Source organism: Narcine bancroftii, chromosome 5, assembly GCF_036971445.1.
Source record: "Narcine bancroftii isolate sNarBan1 chromosome 5, sNarBan1.hap1, whole genome shotgun sequence".
In the NCBI taxonomy this organism is placed as follows: domain Eukaryota; kingdom Metazoa; phylum Chordata; class Chondrichthyes; order Torpediniformes; family Narcinidae; genus Narcine; species Narcine bancroftii.
Window position 1 is genome coordinate 1537493 of NC_091473.1, and position 18010 is coordinate 1555502.

An 18010-nucleotide genomic window follows, 5' to 3' on the forward strand; every position below is an offset into this window, starting at 1 on the left:
ACCGTAAGGCAGAGTTGCCATTAATGTCACCAACTGCCCCGAACAATAGGAGAAAGAGAAGCAGAATTCCTTGAGAATCACTCTCCAGCAGCCTCTTCGGCGACAGACTCGCTTGATTCATGGCCCACCTGAGCTTCAGATCCAAACCTGCAACACGGTCAGGAAGCCTTCAGTGCCTGAGGGACCATTGGGAGTTCTTCTTGGCCTCAGCATGCTCGCAACCCTGCGGGCACCCCCTCCACCGGTGCCCTAAGCCCTAATCATTCTTATAACTTGCCATTTATATTTGTTTTCTTAATATGCCTATATCAATCTTGATTACATATTATATTTGATAAATTATTTTGCCGTGGTACATTTTACTAAAGGATTTTATTTTTTGTACTTTTGTTTGGAATCAGCTCTTCCACTGCATCTACACATCAGTTAAACAATAGCAGTTTTCATGGCAATTCAATGACCGTATGAATCTGTTTTTGGAGTGACTGAAAAAGAATCTTATTTGGGACTAAAGGGTGGGGTTGGAGGAAGGACAGTGGACTATGGAAATGAGCAAGTCAGGGAATAATCGAAAAATTATTACTGGGAGAGATCTAAGAAACGCAGAGCCCAAATAAGATGGCCATATCAAGTGGGGTCTAATGGAAGAGCTGATATGCTCTTTATCTCCAAGAGATTTTTAAAAATAAACTTAAAAACTAATACTCCCTATTGCTGTTAAAAAATCCATGTTAATTATCATGTTTATTTTAAAAGCATCCCAATATCGTTTATCTTGGTTAACGTGACATGTGGACCGTGTTCTCTTGCTGCTATTATCTTTCTAAGGATCTGCCGATAATCATGGACAACCAATTCCACTGATTCAGGGTCAACAATAGTCAGTTGTTCAAACATGGCTTGAAAGAGAACTTGCATTTAATCTCCAAACTTTGTCTAAATTGTAAACATTAGTCACAATTGAAAACTTTCAGTTTTCTGTCTGGTTTCTTCCAGGATAATGTCAGTATTATTTGGCAGAATCTTTCAGTATTTCATTTCTCCAAACACCCATTAAATATTGATCAAAATGCACTCTGATCCATTCTCGTCATCTGCTCTCCCACAAATAATCTACATTACAGTCTCCATTTGGCAAAACTTAAAATCATGTGTAGTTTATTCTCTGTGCAGTATAGCCATGTAATCTCTAAATGCAAAAAAAAACTGGTCAAACATGCTACACAATAGTAACAGTGGTACTAAAAAATTAGAATAATTTCAATGGTCTATTTAAAAATATAGATTTAATCTACATGTGGCAGTGTGAATATGTGCCCTGCAAAAGTATGAGTAAGATGTTGAGAATTAAATTAACCTGTGTGTATTCCTAAGAAATTTGCATATAGTATTTAGCAATGATTGCATTGAACATATATGGTTAATTATTGAATTTTGTATTGTTCTGTCTACCTTGATAGTGAAAAATGTTGTTTTACATGCGATGCAGGCGTCAAGTCACACAAATACAGCAGGAAGTGTAATAATAAAAAGCTCAGTGTTGGAGAAAAGCTCAGTTAAAACAATGCAAGGGGAACGACGAGGTCAGGCTTGTGAGGTCAAGAGATTACCTACTAATGAGAGATCCATTCAAGATTCTAATAACAGCAGGAAAGAAACCGTCCTTGCATCTGGTATCTGTTCTTTTAAACCTTTTGTATTTTCTCCTCAAAGAGAATGAAAAGAGAGTGGCTTGGGGGTTGTATCCTTTACGACGTTGGCTGTTTTTGCAAGGCAGTGGGAAGTGTGCATTGTTGGAGGTTGGTTTGTGTGATGTGTAATACTGAATCAACGCCTCTTATATTGATCGTTGTTGGACATCCACCTTTCAGCAGATATGATATTAATTGACATCAATGGCTGTTACATGTGGCTTGAACTTAGCCCATTATTTCTGTGATATATATTCCAGAAGAATCATCAACAAATACAAGCATAGAGCTGATACTAAATGGTGAACACATTACAATGAAAGTGTTTTGAGAAGAAAATCCAGGAGCTAATAGAGAATATCAGTGGATCAGTTATAATCTCTGCAGCAGGGACCGAGCCATTGTACTCACGAGCATAGCCTTGAGGACCATAAATTTTGTTTAAGTGTTTGCAAGTGTTCAGTGCAATGTCATATCAAGCTAAATGATTCATAGAAGACTTCTATAAAACCATAACACAAGCACACATTTGTCAGTGATAAACTATAATCAAAGTTAGTGGAAACTTGAAAACTAATTATTATTTTTATGTTTTTAATTAATCAATTCTCTCAGAGATCAGCTGACCATCTATAAAGATAAATTAAACTTGCCCCAGAGGAAGCAAAATTTGAGGGAGATTTAACAGGCAAGGATATATTTGGAAAGGATATTTATGGGACAATCCTTGGCTTCCTGCATGTTTCTGAAATAGAGACAATCTCAAGCAGTGTAGAGATGCTGTTGTGGCAAAGTTCTCCCAAATGAGTGACACCACAAGCAAACTAATGTCGCTCTCCTCTACCCTGCCAAAATCTCCAGCAATGGGAATTAAATAGTCTTCCGTTGGCTCTAATGGGCAGCCCACATCATTAATGTACCCCATCAAACTTCCACCCCACTGACTCAAGCACAGCAAGAGATTTCAAGGTGGACAAATGCAACAATTTCAAGATGCTCTTATCCAAACAGAAGAACAATCTGGAGTGGGCTAATCAACCCTCTGAATTCTCCTCTGGCACTGAGCATTATCATGGCTGATCCAGCCATGACCTCTCCACCTACTTACAACTCTTCATTTTTTTTGTACTCAAAATGTGCATCAATCTGCAACATCAGCGAATTTGCCTCCACAGCTTCTTCAGTGCAAAGGATTCCGAAGAATCAATGATCATCTGGGGAAGGGGGAAAAAAACCTCATCTGTATAAGATGGACAATTTTTCTCTTCAAATATAACAGGCCATATCGGCCCTTCAAGTCTGTGCCGGTTCACTTGAACAACTCCACTAGCTCCCCCCTCCCACACTCTGCCCATAACCCTCCAACCCCCTCACATCCACGTACACATCCAACCTTCTCTTAAATGACAGAAAGGATCCTGCCGCAACTATCTCCTCTGGAAGATCATTCCATTCTGCCACCACTCTCTGAGTGAAGAAGCTTCCTCTAACATTTCTCCTAAAGTTTTTCCCCCTCACCCTTAACTTATGCCCTCTTGTTCCAACCTCCCCTGCCCTCAGGGGAAAGTGTCTACTCACATCTAGTCTATCTATTCCCTTCATAATTTTAAATACCTCTATCAAATCCCTTCTCAATCGTCTATGTTCCAATGAATAAAGTCCCAGTCTCCTTAATCTTTCTCTGTACTCTACATGTTGTAAGCCAGGCAACATCCTTGTAAATCTTCTCTGCACCCTCTCCACCTTATCTATATTCTCTCTATAATTTGGAGACCAGAACTGAACACAGTACTCCAAACCTGGCCTCACCAATGCCTTAAGCAGTTGCAGAATCACTTCCCAGCTCCTATATTCTACATTATGATTTATGAAGCCCTGCATACCATATGCCTTCTTAATCACCCTGTCTACATGGGAATCCACCTTCAAGGAACTCTGTACCATAACTCCAAGATCCCCATGTTCTTCTGCATTCCTCAGTGCCCTCCCCTTAACTGCATATGTCCTATTTTGGTTATTTTTTCAGAAATGCAGCACCTCGCACTTGTCTACATTAAATTCCATCTGTTATCTTTTAGCCCACTTTTCCAAACAAACCAAATCCTTCTGTAATCCAAGAAAACCTTCCTCTCTATCCACCACTCCCCCCATTTTCATATCGTCTGCATATTTGCTTACCCAGTTAACCACCCCCTCCAGCACCGATCCCTGAGGCACACCGCTTGTCACAGGCTTCTGTCCTGACGGACAGTTGTCCACCATGACTTTCTGCTTTCTATCTTCCAGCCACCTCTGAACCCATCTCACTATCTACTAATTCCTAGTGACTGAACCTTCCTTACTAACCTTACATGTGGAACCTTATCAAAAGGCTTACTAAAATCCAAATAGATCATGTCAACTGCCCTACCTTCATCCACTTTTCTTGTCACCTCTTCAAAAATATCAACAAACATTCATCAAACATGACTTTCCCTTCACAAATCCATGCTGGGTGCCCCTGATCAATCCCTGCCTATCCAGATATTTGTACATACTATCTCTAAGAATACCCTCCATAACTTTCCCCACCACCGAAGTCAAACTTATTGGCCGATAATTACTTGGCCTGCACCTTGTGCCTTTTTTAAACAACAGAACTACATTAGCAACCCTCCAATCCCACGGCACCACACCCTCCTCCAGTGATCATTGAAAAATCACTGTCAGAGCCCCTGCTATTTGCTCCCTGACCTCCCTTAACGTCCTGGGAAAAATCCCATCATGCTTCTTAGTTCCAGATCTCCCCTCAAGGGGAAATATCTTTTCATCCATCCTGTAATTAATTATTTGTCATTTATTAGAACTCCAATGAACATAGGTCCAATTATTTTTCCAAACATCATCCTCTTCTTCCCAGGAATCAACCTCTCTGATTCATTCTACAGTAATATTCTTCTGTAAATTTGGACGCTGAAACTAGATGCATAATTCACATACATCTTCACTACTTTACAACTAGTAGCCCTTGCAATAATTAAACCTTCTATTAGCTTTCCAACGTAATTGCTGTATCTGCTTGCCAACCATTTATTGTGTAGCACCACAAGATCCTCTTTATACCATGACATTTTGAAGTTTCACTCCATGAAAATGAGTTTTTTAAATTTTCATCTCACATGATTGATCTGAGGTATGTTTGACAGGGTAAGTTATTGATGCCATCTCCTCAATAGATTGGATGATAAATCAATCAGTAAGCTAATCTCATGGAAGATGTAAAGCAGCAAGTGAGCTCGTCCATAATTCAAATAATGTTCCACAAGCTCAGTTAAAGAAGTTAAAATCCAGCGTTCTGAGCTGATCCATGCGAATTATTGATTTGCTCAATTGAAGCAGATGAGGCAAGAGTTTGGCTCCATTGTTTCTCAGATGCTGCTGTGCCATCGTTTTCCACGTTATTTTTGCTCTTTTCAAAGTGAACCGACAAAGGGGATATCAGTGATTTGGATGTGAGAAAAATGTTTTGCCTCAGTATCCCAAAATGTATTTAATCTAAAAGATTTGTCTTCACCAGCACTGCTATTTTGTGAAAATAAATAAGTACCGTATATCTCACTGTACAAGTCGACCTTCAGATAAGTTGGGTCCACATTTTCATGGCTTTATCAGCCCCCCACAAAATCAGACGATGATAGCTATTTTGAAGGATTTTAAGTGTTTTTTTTTCTCCCCAAAATAATTTTTCTAATATACTGGTAGCTTGAAAATTTGTTGTAGGTTGGGTTCTTTTTTAGCATTTCGGGTCGTCCGATACGCCAAATCTACGTCAAGCGGTTTTTAAAAAATTGAATTTAAGGTCTAATTTTTGGATCTAGGGTATAAGTTGACCCCTGATTTTTGAGTGCTTTTTGAGGGTTTCAAGACTTGATTTAGAAGCTAAAATATACGGTAGATATTCAGGGTTGCTTGCAGTAATTTGACTGCATTCCTAACAGGTGCTCGATTCTCCCAATAAACAGGCTAGGGATGTGATTAAAATGTGTTCAAAATGGGTCGTGATAGATAGATTCACAGATCAGAGCTCCTTACTCACAGAATTCAAAGCTCAAGAAATAATTGAAGCAATTCAAGTACTTCTTCAGGTCTGAAAGGTTGCCTGTCAACTGTTTTACTGTTGGTCAGGAAATTTAAAATTCATTGAAAAGTTGATGTTTGTGTTCTTTCCAATCTGGGCTTGAAAACATGGATATTTTTCTTTTGCTACCATTAAAAAAAACTTTAAATCTGCAGATGAATAGAGTTGGTTTGATCAAACCTGAGAATAGTTTGAAGACTGCAGTTTGCTGGAAAGTCATATCTGATCTGTCAAGATCTTGAAAGAAATCTTTAATTGAACCAGTCCTCATCAAGGGGTCAGCAGTGGAATGGGTGAAGAATGAAGAAAGTTTATACCGTCAGAACTAGAAAGGTACTAATGAATTCTTGGAATACATATTGCCAGATTGTATGGAATGACAGCCCTAAGGAAATATTCCACTGGAACCACAACAGTAAACAGGAGTCACTGGAATCCTACTAAAAAGTACTTTATTAATTTGGTCTTTTATTGTTTTTACACCAGGTAACATACATGGTTGCAATACATTTGGCCTCATTACAAACTAAACATAAGTGTAAGTAACATTAAATGATGACAAGAGTCAAATATTGTCAAATTGCAACCATTAGCCCCTGCCCCACCCCAACCTGCCCTGTGCCCAAAAAGCCTAACTTTACCCAAAGGAAAATTGGTCGCATCGGAGTCAACACAACTCGAAATCACATCAAGCTTGGCCAAAGGAAAACTAAACTATGAAATGTTTTTCACCCTTCCTTCAGGTACTTGGAATTCTAACTCTCAGAATACAAAGTTTCCATTATTATTATTCTATTATTGAACAATTTCTACAGAATCTACTTTGTAATGCAAGCTAAGAATGACTTCATTTTTAAAAAATGCAAAAAATTGAAACGAAGGCCACAGACAGCTTCAAAAGATTCTTTTTGCACATTAAAGAATTACACATCGGAATAAAAATCAATTCATTCAAGTTCACTTTTAAAACTGCATCACTTATTAAAATACTATTCAAAGCCGCCTAACATCCCAGACACAAATACAGCAATTCCTCCATCCTCCGAAGGCTGTGACATTGATGCCGAGATTCAGTCAGGCTCCTTGTATTAGATGTTCAAACTGCACCATCTCATTGCACATTTTATTACGATGAAAGGAAGTGATTTTGCTGATGAGAATGAAATGGTTTTAGATTGAAATGGTGGTATACGATCAATCACTGTTTTCAACAGAATACATTTAGTTAGAATCTGTCAAATGTGCTGCCATGTTAGGGCTAAATATCTGGGTTTCTGAAAATCAACCAGCCTCAACTTTGTGCTTGTATGGATGCCTGGACATCAAACTTAAATTTTATTAGTTACACAACAGAGGAAAGTGGAATCTTCAAAAACAGAAACCCCAATGACATCTAAGTGAAACCCAAGACAAATCCATCTTTTAAATTTACAAAAGACACCCATTTAACGTTCACTTGTGGCTAATAAGGAATAGTCAGAGCTCTCTGCCTGAGAAGCCACGCTGAATCCTTACAAAGCCCAATATTAGTACTTACACCCTGAAAGACAGAGTTGCATTGTGTATAACATGGAATGGATGCTAAATGTTACAAAGAAAGCATTAAAAAATGTTTACAGAAGGCTGTTGAAACATTTACTGATCTACACAATCCATATCGCATGTATTTTTAATTATGCTTGCAAATCCAAGCAAAGAGAACACGAGCAGGCAACCGTCAAATTAAAGATCATGGTGAGCTTCAACTTTTCAGGCACTAGGCTTCACCACAGTAGACTCCCTAATTGGTTATTATTTCAGAGTACAGCTATTTACATGAATTGACAATGCTTTCAACGAATTGAACTACTACAAGCAAAAAAGTGTCCAACTGGACAAGCAGATTTAATGAATACAGGCTGAACTAACAATAAGCAAAGCTTGAACATCTAGTAAAAGGGAGTGAATTGTACATACCGAGGCCGCTTTTGAGTTACAAATACAAGTTGCAGCAAGTAACATAAATCATTCTGTTAACATCGAATAAGGAGGCAAAAAATGATTGCAGGGCTGGAAGCAGTTTTTAAATACAAGGATCGTCTAATCGCCACGAGGAATTTTTGGTCACAGGAATTTCACGGGCATTGTGTATCACATCTCAACCTTCCTGAGAAAGGCATGGACGAAGGAAAAGGAGACTATTACTGAAGAGTTTGCTTTAGTAATTTAATCTCAAACATTCCAGATGGTTAACATCCAACATGTTATGTGCCCTCAAAACCTATCCAACTTCAGTTGGTTACTATAATTCAGAGGAAAGCAGATAAGACTGGTCAAGGGAACAGAGAGAATTTAAAAATAAAACCATGTGATTTAGGAATAAAGACCTGACAGTGGACAAAGCAAAATACCTGTACTACAGAAAACAGATCAATGGCTATGAATGGAAGTGGGATGGCACAGAATAGTGGCTTAGAAGGGATTCACTATTCATTTGGGAGATGGGTGGAAAGTAGAGATTTGGGAGGATTAAAAAAAAACAGCCAAAGGATTTGGAGAATCCTGCTAAAATAATGCAGAAGAAATCTTACTGTTTTGAAAATCAAGACGACAACAAATCCTGGTTAGTACTTGAAATTAACGGTGCATACAGTTATTTTATTTGGGACCGATTTTCTCCACATGCAAGATGAATAGACAGCTGGTCCTGAACTCCCCATCTTTCACTTGGACAAGCCAAAAAATCAATTTCATCACAATTTTCAAGGGGCAGAGGATGGAATATTAGAATTAAGCAAAACTGTAAACAAAGTTATATTCAAGGCACAAAACTTACTGCAGCAAAATTCATATCAGTACATTGTAGGTTACATACAATTTAAATATATGTTAAATGAACTCGCAGCTTCATTGCTAATAAAACTTTTACTTCAAGCCATGTGTTAAACACTTACGTATGCTGGTTGGGCACATGTAAAAAAAAAACCAGGATACATTAAGATTTACATGCAACTTGGCTGACAAACTAACTCACACAAAGGATTCTTTTTTGCTAACAGGGAAATCAGTGGATGATATGAAGACCATCTCTTTTTATTTAGCCATTGTGTTTTATGCTTGGAAGAGAATGGCACTTCATTTCTTGCATGGCCTAAACAACCAAAATGGCCACTTAAAAGTACGCCATTCTTGTCCCACTTAACTGAAGTATGGAAAGTTCTGCTAGCACTAACAAAGAAATTGCTAATTCAACTCAAGGACATTGGTGATATTCTATTACAAGGCATTTTCGTAAAAAATAAAGTTAATTAAATAGTAAAAATTTTGTATTATCAGGGGATAGAAAGATTAGAGAAGTTTGTGATGCATTTATGGTCGCAAGTCTCTGGTAAAAAGCCGTTAAAAGCAGATAGCTGATTTTACTGATGTAGTCCTTCCTCTGGGATCCTCCACACCTAGCATTTCAAGTAACTCTGAAAGAAAAAAAAGACATTCAATGCAAAGACCCGCTTTGCTTCATACAGATTATGCCACATTTGGCTGGAACTTCTGTACAAACATTTTTGCACAATAAATCAATGGCCTTCGAAATTCCCAGATTCAAACTCTGGCCCCAGAGAATGAAAAGCACATGCATTTTTAGAATCCTGGACAGCCGCAGATGTTTTGTGGTGCAGATAAGGCAAAGCGAGAAACATATATACTATGGTAGCAGTAGCACCTACATTGTTGTCCTACATTGCAAAGCTCCTATTCTCACTCAGTAAAACTAATGTGACTGCCAAATTTACATGCATGTGCATCAGTGCTCCTGCAGTCACTGGATTTCTTTTGCAGGGCCAAGATTGTAATTTAATAAATAGAAGGCAATGTTAATTTTATATTTTACTGCTTTATTTACAAGGGTTCCAAATGTCAATGTCAAGCCATGATTGCTTTTTAATTATTGCAGCTAATTTTTATGAACTCTATATTGGGAAGGCACGGTTAGTGACTTGGGTTCAAATCCTGCTCTGAGTGTGTCTGTTCACCCCCAAGTCTGTGGGTTTCCTCCCACCCTCAAAAAACATACAGGGCTTATAGGTTAAACGATTTGGGTCTAACAACTGACATTCAGTATCAAAGTAGTTTTAACTAAATCTATAAAGACTGTAATTCTGGAGAATTATTCATAGTGGGATTGTTGTTGATCAACCTCCATAATCTCAACTTCCTTTATAGTCGAATTGCCAAAATTATTGTTGCATTGCCTGAGCAAAATCTGGAATAGAATCACAAAGTTTGCAGATTCCACAGTAGTTGTTGGCCTCATCAGCCACAACAATGAGTCGGCTTACATCGAGGAGGTTGAAAGACTTGCACAGAGGAGCAAGAACAACCAGAGTCTCAACGTGGACAAGACAAAGGGGATGATGGTGGATTTCAGGAGGACGAAGGTCCACTCCCCACCTCATATAAATAACTCCGTCGCAGAGAGAACAGGAAGCACAAAGTTCCTTGGTGTCCAGTTAAAGGGCAAACTACCCTGGACTCACAGCACCTCCTAATGAGTCAGGAACGTGCAGTACTGCCTAAACTTCCTAAAGAGGTTGAGGAACGCAAGGCTACCGGCCACCATCTTAACGTCATTCTACAGGAGCACAATAGAGAGTGTCCTGGCTGGCTGCGCCACAGTAATGGAATGGAAGCTGCAAAGCATCAGCATGGAGAGTGATTAAAATTGCTGAGAAGGGTGGCCCTTCCCGCCATCGACGATATCTACAGGGAGTGGTGCTTCAAGAGGACTCAGAGACACTGAGCATCCAGCCCACAGTATCTTTGAGACACTACCTTCAGGGAAGAGGAACAGGGGCATAAAACCCAGCACTACTAGGCTGAGAAACAGCTTCTCCCTGCAGGTGGCGAGACTATCGAACAATCCTAGAAACCCACAAATTATTTTTAAATACATTTAGTTTGGTTGGCTGTGTATGTCGTTTGTGTTTTGTGTTTCTGTAAGTATGATCTGGAAATGTGTTGTTTCATCAACTTGTGCAATTAGATGACAATAAATGAACTTGAAATCAGACTTTGAGTTCACACCTGGGGATATTTGGTGCCTTTGGAAAGAAACTGGATTGCCCCAAAAATTCTTCTGATTGACATGACAATCTCACTATCCCAATGAAAGATGTCTCCCTTCTCAAAAAGTATCAGTTCTTAGTGTAATATACCATTGATTAGGACTTCAGGTTAACGTGAGCTTTGAAAAAGGAGAGTCTACATGCAGGTTTAAAAATATTCAAACTTAGCTGCCAGAAATCAGAGAATGGAATTAAAATGTAACACCTCTGATACTTCATTCAAAGTCTGATTAGCTTTCATCAGTGAACAGTGCAGTACCTTGCCCATTTTTCTTCTTCTCATTCTTTAATATTCTATTTTAAACAACTTGTAAAAAATCAACTCCATTTGAACAACAATGATACCCAAATGCAAATGACACCCATCTTTTGTAAATATTTGTCAGAAGTAAAATTCACTACAAATTTATATTGTTCCCATCAATGCACATTTCCTGGCGCCATAACGTCAGTCAAAACCAAACACCCAGTGCAGAATATGACAAGATTGAATCATTACAAACCATACTTAGACTGGCACTACTTTATCAACTCCACAAATTAATACAAGGATTGCTTTAAGGACACTAGAACAATTACACATGCCTGTTCATCAATTTCAAGTACCTCATCTAATTTACATTTATTCTCTAATTGCTTGCTCTATTTTAAATTAATTCAAGGGATGAGGTTTCACAGGTTGAGCCAACATTTCATTGGTTTTGAGAAGGTGGCGGTGAGCTGTCTAATTGAACGGCTGCAGGCCGAGAGGTATGGATGCGGCCACAATGTAGTTAGGGAGAGAGAACCACAATCTTGACCCAGTGACAGCGAAGGATCGGTGATACATTTCCAAGTTGGGATGGGGTGTGGCTTGGTGGACAACTTCCAGTGGTGGTGTCCCATGCTTTTACTGCCCTTTGTTCTTCTAGTTGGTAGAGGTGGTGGGTTAGGAAGGTGCTGTCTTGGTGAGGTGGCGAAGAGGTCTGGGTGAGGTGGCGAAGAGGTCTGGGTGAGGTGGCGAAGAGGTCTGGGGGAGGTGGCGAAGAGGTCTGGGGGAGGTGGCGAAGAGGTCTGGGTGAGGTGGCGAAGAGGTCTGGGAAAGGTGGCGAAGAGGTCTGGGAGAGGTGGCGAAGAGGTCTGGGTGAGGTGGCGAAGAGGTCTGGGAGAGGTGGCGAAGAGGTCTGGGGGAGGTGGCGAAGAGGTCTGGGAGAGGTGGCGAAGAGGTCTGGGGGAGGTGGCGAAGAGGTCTGGGGGAGGTGGCGAAGAGGTCTGGGGGAGGTGGCGAAGAGGTCTGGGAGAGGTGGCGAAGAGGTCTGGGAGAGGTGGCGAAGAGGTCTGGGAGAGGTGGCGAAGAGGTCTGGGGGAGGTGGCGAAGAGGTCTGGGGGAGGTGGCGAAGAGGTCTGGGGGAGGTGGCGAAGAGGTCTGGGGGAGGTGGCGAAGAGGTCTGGGGGAGGTGGCGAAGAGGTCTGGGAGAGGTGGCGAAGAGGTCTGGGAGAGGTGGCGAAGAGGTCTGGGAGAGGTGGCGAAGAGGTCTGGGAGAGGTGGCGAAGAGGTCTGGGGGAGGTGCTGCAGTGAATCCTGGAGATGGTGAAAATGGCTGCTGTTGTGCATCAGTGGTGAAAGGAGTGAGTGAATTGTTGTGAATGCAGTGCCAACTCAGTGGGCTGCTGTGACTTGTGTGGTATTGAGCTTCCAGAGTGTGTAGAAACTGTAGTCATTCAGGCAAGTGGAGAGCTTTCCATCATATTCCTGACTTGAGCCTTGTAGATGGGGTCAGACTCTGGGAAGTTAAGAGGAGAATTACTTATTGCAGGATTCCTATCCTTTGACCTGCTCTTGTCGCCACATTGTGCATATGACCTACTCCAGTTCAGTTTCTGGTCAATGGCAACTCCCATGTTATTGATGATGAGGATTCTGTGAAAGTAATGCCACTGAAGGTCGGGTGTGATTTTTCTCTCTTCGATACTGTCATGACCTGGCACTTGTGTGGTATATTATTCGCCACCCATCAACTCAGACTTGCACGTTATCTGGGTTTCTCTGCATTTGGATTTAGACTTTATGATCTGAGGCACCACGAATGGCATTGAACATTGTGCAATCAGCATGTATCCCTACTTCTGAGCTGATCATTTGAAGGAAATTCATTAATGAAGTGGCTGAAGGTGGTTGAACTTAAGACATTAGAAAATAGAAATCTACAGCGCAGTATAGACCCTGTATAGACCTAATAATCTAACAGCTGCCTAGAACTTCCCTATTTTTATCAGTTCCATACACCTATCTTATAGATAAAAGATTCTATTGTACCTGCCTCCACCCCCATTGCTGGTAGTGCATTCATGCCTATACAACCATGCCCTTGTATCCCCCTGTACTTACTCACTCCCAAGTACCTTGCATCGATGCCCCTTGTGCTCACCAGTTCAGCCATGAGAAAAAAACCTCTGGCCATCCACACGATCAATTCCTCTCATCATGTTTATACTTCTATCAGGTCACTCCACATCCACTGTCACTCCAAGGAGAAAAGACCAAGTTCACGGCCCTGAGGAACTCCGACCTCCACCTTCATTCCTGCTTGCTGTGATTCCCAACCAGAGTTTTCCTATGGATTCCCAAGCCTGAACTCCTCAGTGCCATCCTCACTCAAAATGCTGCTTTGAGGTCAGGGGCAGTTACTCCCACTTCCCCTCTGAAACAAGTTATTTTGCCCATGTTTGGGACCAAGGATGTCATCAGGTCAGGAGCTGAGTGATTTTTGCAGAACCCAAACCGAATTTCAGTCAGCTTCGAAGGGAATAGACTGATGTGGTGGTAATTTTCTGTTTGTTCTCAGGTTTTACAAAGTGATTGAAATGGTGAAAGCAAGAAATATTTTATCTCTGGTCCCCTCCCCTGCCCACGTCCAGACCAATACATAAAAACTGCTGAAGGATCATCGCTGTGAAACCACATCATTTTAATTTCATCTGCTGGGCATCTTGTTTTATTTTGCATTTCCACCATTTTCAGTAACTTTGCTTTCAATTTCTCTTTGTCATTTAACATGCGAATTAATTACACAGAAGGAACTATATAATTGCAAGTGTAATTGTGCAAGAAAGTGGAGTTATCAATTTCAATTATTAACAGATCCATCTTCAGAGACCAATTCCAATGCGTTAATTAATTCAGTACCATACCCCCGATCAATATAAATCCGCTCTGTCAGTTTCCTGATTGGCATCACCAAATATCCAAGTAGCTCAAAGGATGTGGAAATTAACTCGAGATGAAGGCTTTTTGATACCTTGAAACGTTGCTAACTTGAGCTGAGAGGCACAGAATCAAGATGCTCACCTTTATCCTCACTTAAATTCTTAGAAGAGGCCACAATCCTTAAGGTTGTTCTTGATGATGACATCAGTGACTGCATCAAATACAAACTGCACATTCTTTGTGTCAGTGGCACATGTAAAGTGTGTGTAGATTTCCTTGGTGTCCTTCCGCTTATTTAAGTCTTCAAATTTGGTCTGGATGTAGCCAGCAGCTGCATCATACTCATTTGCTCCTGCATTCAAAGGAAGGAATTAGTGAGTCACATGTAAATGTGTGAATGCCAAATCAGACTCTCTGCTAAAATCCCTAAAACTCATTCCAGAGATACAATCTCATTTAACGTCTGGGCTGTTTTTCTCTCCCCACCACGAGTGCCTCGGAGGCTGATCAAGGTGTAGAAAATGATAAGACATACATCTCTGTTATATAACCAGAATTTTTTTCCCACGATAATGGTCTAAACAAAATCAAGAGGGATTAACCTAAGAGTGAGCAGGGGCTTTAAAGAGAACTTGAGGGAAATGTTTTCTTTTACACATAGTGGTTAATATCTTGAACTAACTACCAGAGGAGGTGGGGAAATCAGATAAAATCACAATGTTTAAAACATATTTAAACAGGCACTTAACAGAATAATAACCTAAAACAGGCAAATGGGATTAATGCAGATGGACAAAAGCGATCGTATGGACAAGTGGGCCAAAGGGCCTTTTTCTGAGCTCTAATGGCAGAGGCCGACAGCATCGAATCCACGCTGCTGAAGATCCAACTGCACTGGGCAGGTCACGTCTCCAGAGTGGAGGTCCATCGCCTTCACAAGATCGTGTTATATGGCGAGCTCTCCACTGGCCACCGTGACAGAGGTGCACCAAAGAAGAGGCACAAGGACTGCCTAAAGAAAGCTCTTGGTGCCTGCCACATTGACCACCGCCAGTGGGCTGATATCGCCTCAAACCGTGCATCTTGGCGCCTCACAGTTCGGCGGGCAGCAAACTCCTTTGAAGAAGACCGCAGAGCCCACCTCACTGACAAAAGACAAAGGAGGAAAAACCCAACACCCAACCCCAACCCACCAATTTTCCCCTGCACCCGCTGCAACCGTGTCTGCCTGTCCCGCATCAGACTTGTCAGCCACAAACGAGCCTGTAGCTGACGTGGACTTTTACCCCCTCCATAAATCTTCGTCCGCGAAGCCAAGCCAAAGAACATTGAATCAGTCTATCTTAAAAGCTTTTTCAAGTGTGACAAATAACTTCCTGTAGCTACAACTACTTTGGGGTCCAATTTTCAGGAGAATTAAAAGGCACACAAAGATGAGTCCATTCAGCCCAAAAAAAAGAGAAAGACTTCAGGTTGAACATGCCTGCAGCACCCCAGCAGAATTTCAAGTAATCACAGTAAATTAGCCAACAAAGAACTGCATCTCATCACACTGACATCGGCCCCATTCGATGAAAGCCGTGAAATGCTATCGGACCTGGCAACTGACTGCTGTTGTGTTCTCTCTCTTGGCCAGTGAAGCTTGTGCTAGCATTATACAAAGGAACACAATGCAAGGGTGAAGCAGCACCAAGCAGTCTGCACTCAACCGTGGGCGGCACAGTTAGCACAAAGCTATTACAGCACCAGTGACCTGGGTATGAATCAGGTGCTCGCCGCAAGGAATTTGGAAGTTCTCCCCATGCCTGCGTGGGTTTCCTCCCACCCTTCAAAAAATAAAGTGTGTGTCTTTTAGGTTAATTGGTGTATGGGGGGGGGGTGGGGCGGGGGCACAGACTCATGAGCCTGAAGGGCCTATGACCATGCTGTTCTAAATTTTAAAAAGGAGGCTGCACTGCAGCTATTCTTTAGGTTAAGAGAAAGCCACTCCACAAAAAGTGAGCTCGGCACCTCACGAGTAAACCTTGCCGCTGGCCCTCCTTCCAGCTGAATTTTCTTTCAATGCACTATCAGAGTTTGTCCTTGTACAACCTGAAGCCAAGTACACACATGGAATTAATCAGAGTGAACTTCCACGGTACTTCAGAGCTATGTCACACGCTGTTTCTCAATTTCAGTTCATTCACGTTGCCAAGTGGAAACTTCGGATCACCAAGTTAACAATTTGCTGGAAATTTACCCGAAAACTGGGTTTATTTTCATTTTGATGGTAGTTTAAATATAACTATTGGGAGACCTACAAAACAAGCAGGAATAGCACTGACCTGCTCTACAATTCAGATAGATCGTAGCTAATTTTCTACCTCAGCACTAACTCTCTGAACTAGCCCTTACCTCCCTCAATGAAAAATCTATTAATTTTTTTATTCAACATATTCAATAACTGAGCTCCACAGCCCTTGTGAACAGAGAATTCAATCATCTCTGTGTAAAGCCATTGGCTCAGTCTTCGTTTAGAGGCAGACACCATAAGCAGCCGAAACATCAGTTCCACATCAACACCAATGCACATTTCATTGATGTTTCCTTCAATTTTCTAAATGTTACGATTATCTGAAGCGCAAATCTCTCCTCATAAGGTAATTATCCCATCCCAGGAATCAACCTGGATTAATCTTTATTCCACTGGGCGAAACACAGAAGTCTGCAAATGCTGTGACTGTAGTAATACAGGCTGGGGGGAGGAATCCAGACCAACAAAAGGTGTTCATTGGATATAATAAGGACAAAGTAAGAATTTTTCACGTTTGTGCAAAAGGAAACAGAATGGAGAGACAGTGATGGGGGGGGGGGAGGAGAGAGGCTGAGGTGGGGTGAAGAGAAGAGAGGGGCGGAACAAAAGCCAGAGAAGTCATTATTAATGCCATCCTGTTGGAGGGTGCCCAGTCGGAAGATGGGGTTTGTTCCTCCAATTTGTGGGTGGTCTCAGTCTGGCTGTTTGAATGAAATGGAAGGATGAACTCTCACCGACTTGTGCACAGTGGCTACAGGATGTAATGTCATATCTAAGTTTAGAGAGAATTACATATAGTACTAAAGATAAAAGGTTTCAGTTTGACAAGGAATGGGACCCATTTATAGAATACCATCAGAATTGCCAGTTTCAGAGGATTTAGGTGCTCTAGGGCCGATCCGTCCGTCTTCTAGAGATCCATCTTTGAATTTTTCTGGTCACCTTGGTTAGAGGGAGGGGTTACATTGGTTTTAGGTTTAGGATTTTTTCTTTTAGATAAGTGGATTTGTTACAGCATTTAATTGATGTATATGTATCATAATTTTAACAGATATTCACAATAATAAGGGATGGAATTTAAAATATAGCTTACTGTGTATTTACTTTAATTTTATGTTATGGATAGTTGTTATTTTGGCTTGGTTTTTTAAATATTTTGTATATGGATTGTTATGTTAAACAATAAAAATATTTTGGGGAAAACACAAAAAAAATAATCAGCTGGATTCTTAGCCAATTTACCTCCCTGTGAAGCCTCAGTGCAGGTTCCTCACAACGCTCCCTTTCCATCCTGCTTTGCGTCGACAGGAGATGTGGATTTATCCCGTTATAACAACAAATGAAATAGGAGAATAAAATGTCCGCCAGTGTGGCAGTGATGGAAGAAGCCAACAAACAGCAAGCTCTTCTGGAGAGGATTGTGAAAGGATGTTTAAGTAGAGAATCCAAAGAGACTGGAGGTGAGAGAAAGGAAATATTCCAACCGATCAGTGAGTGATCGTGGAAAATAGCTGGTTCGCATCCTGGTTTAAATGGAAGATGGTGCAACCTCATTTCTTCCATAATACTATCGTTATAATTCTGCCTTTTAATTTAAAAGTCCAAAGCTCACTCAGGAAC

At 40.9% G+C, this 18010-nt stretch overlaps 1 protein-coding gene across 4 annotated transcripts in view; it reads right to left on the minus strand.

The window, feature by feature from the left end:
- Window positions 1-6243: 6243 nt before the first annotated feature.
- LOC138763028 (guanine nucleotide-binding protein G(i) subunit alpha-2) overlaps window positions 6244-18010 on the minus strand; it is a 275105-nt gene continuing 263338 nt past the window's right edge. For all 4 annotated transcript variants that reach the window (XM_069936544.1, XM_069936548.1, XM_069936546.1 and 1 more), the window contains exons 8-9: window positions 14239-14449; window positions 6244-9260 (exon numbers count right to left, since the gene is read on the minus strand). In XM_069936544.1, the coding sequence (XP_069792645.1) occupies window positions 14259-14449 (191 nt within the window). In that variant the 3' untranslated portion in view covers window positions 6244-9260; window positions 14239-14258. The remainder of the gene's footprint in view (window positions 9261-14238; window positions 14450-18010) is intronic.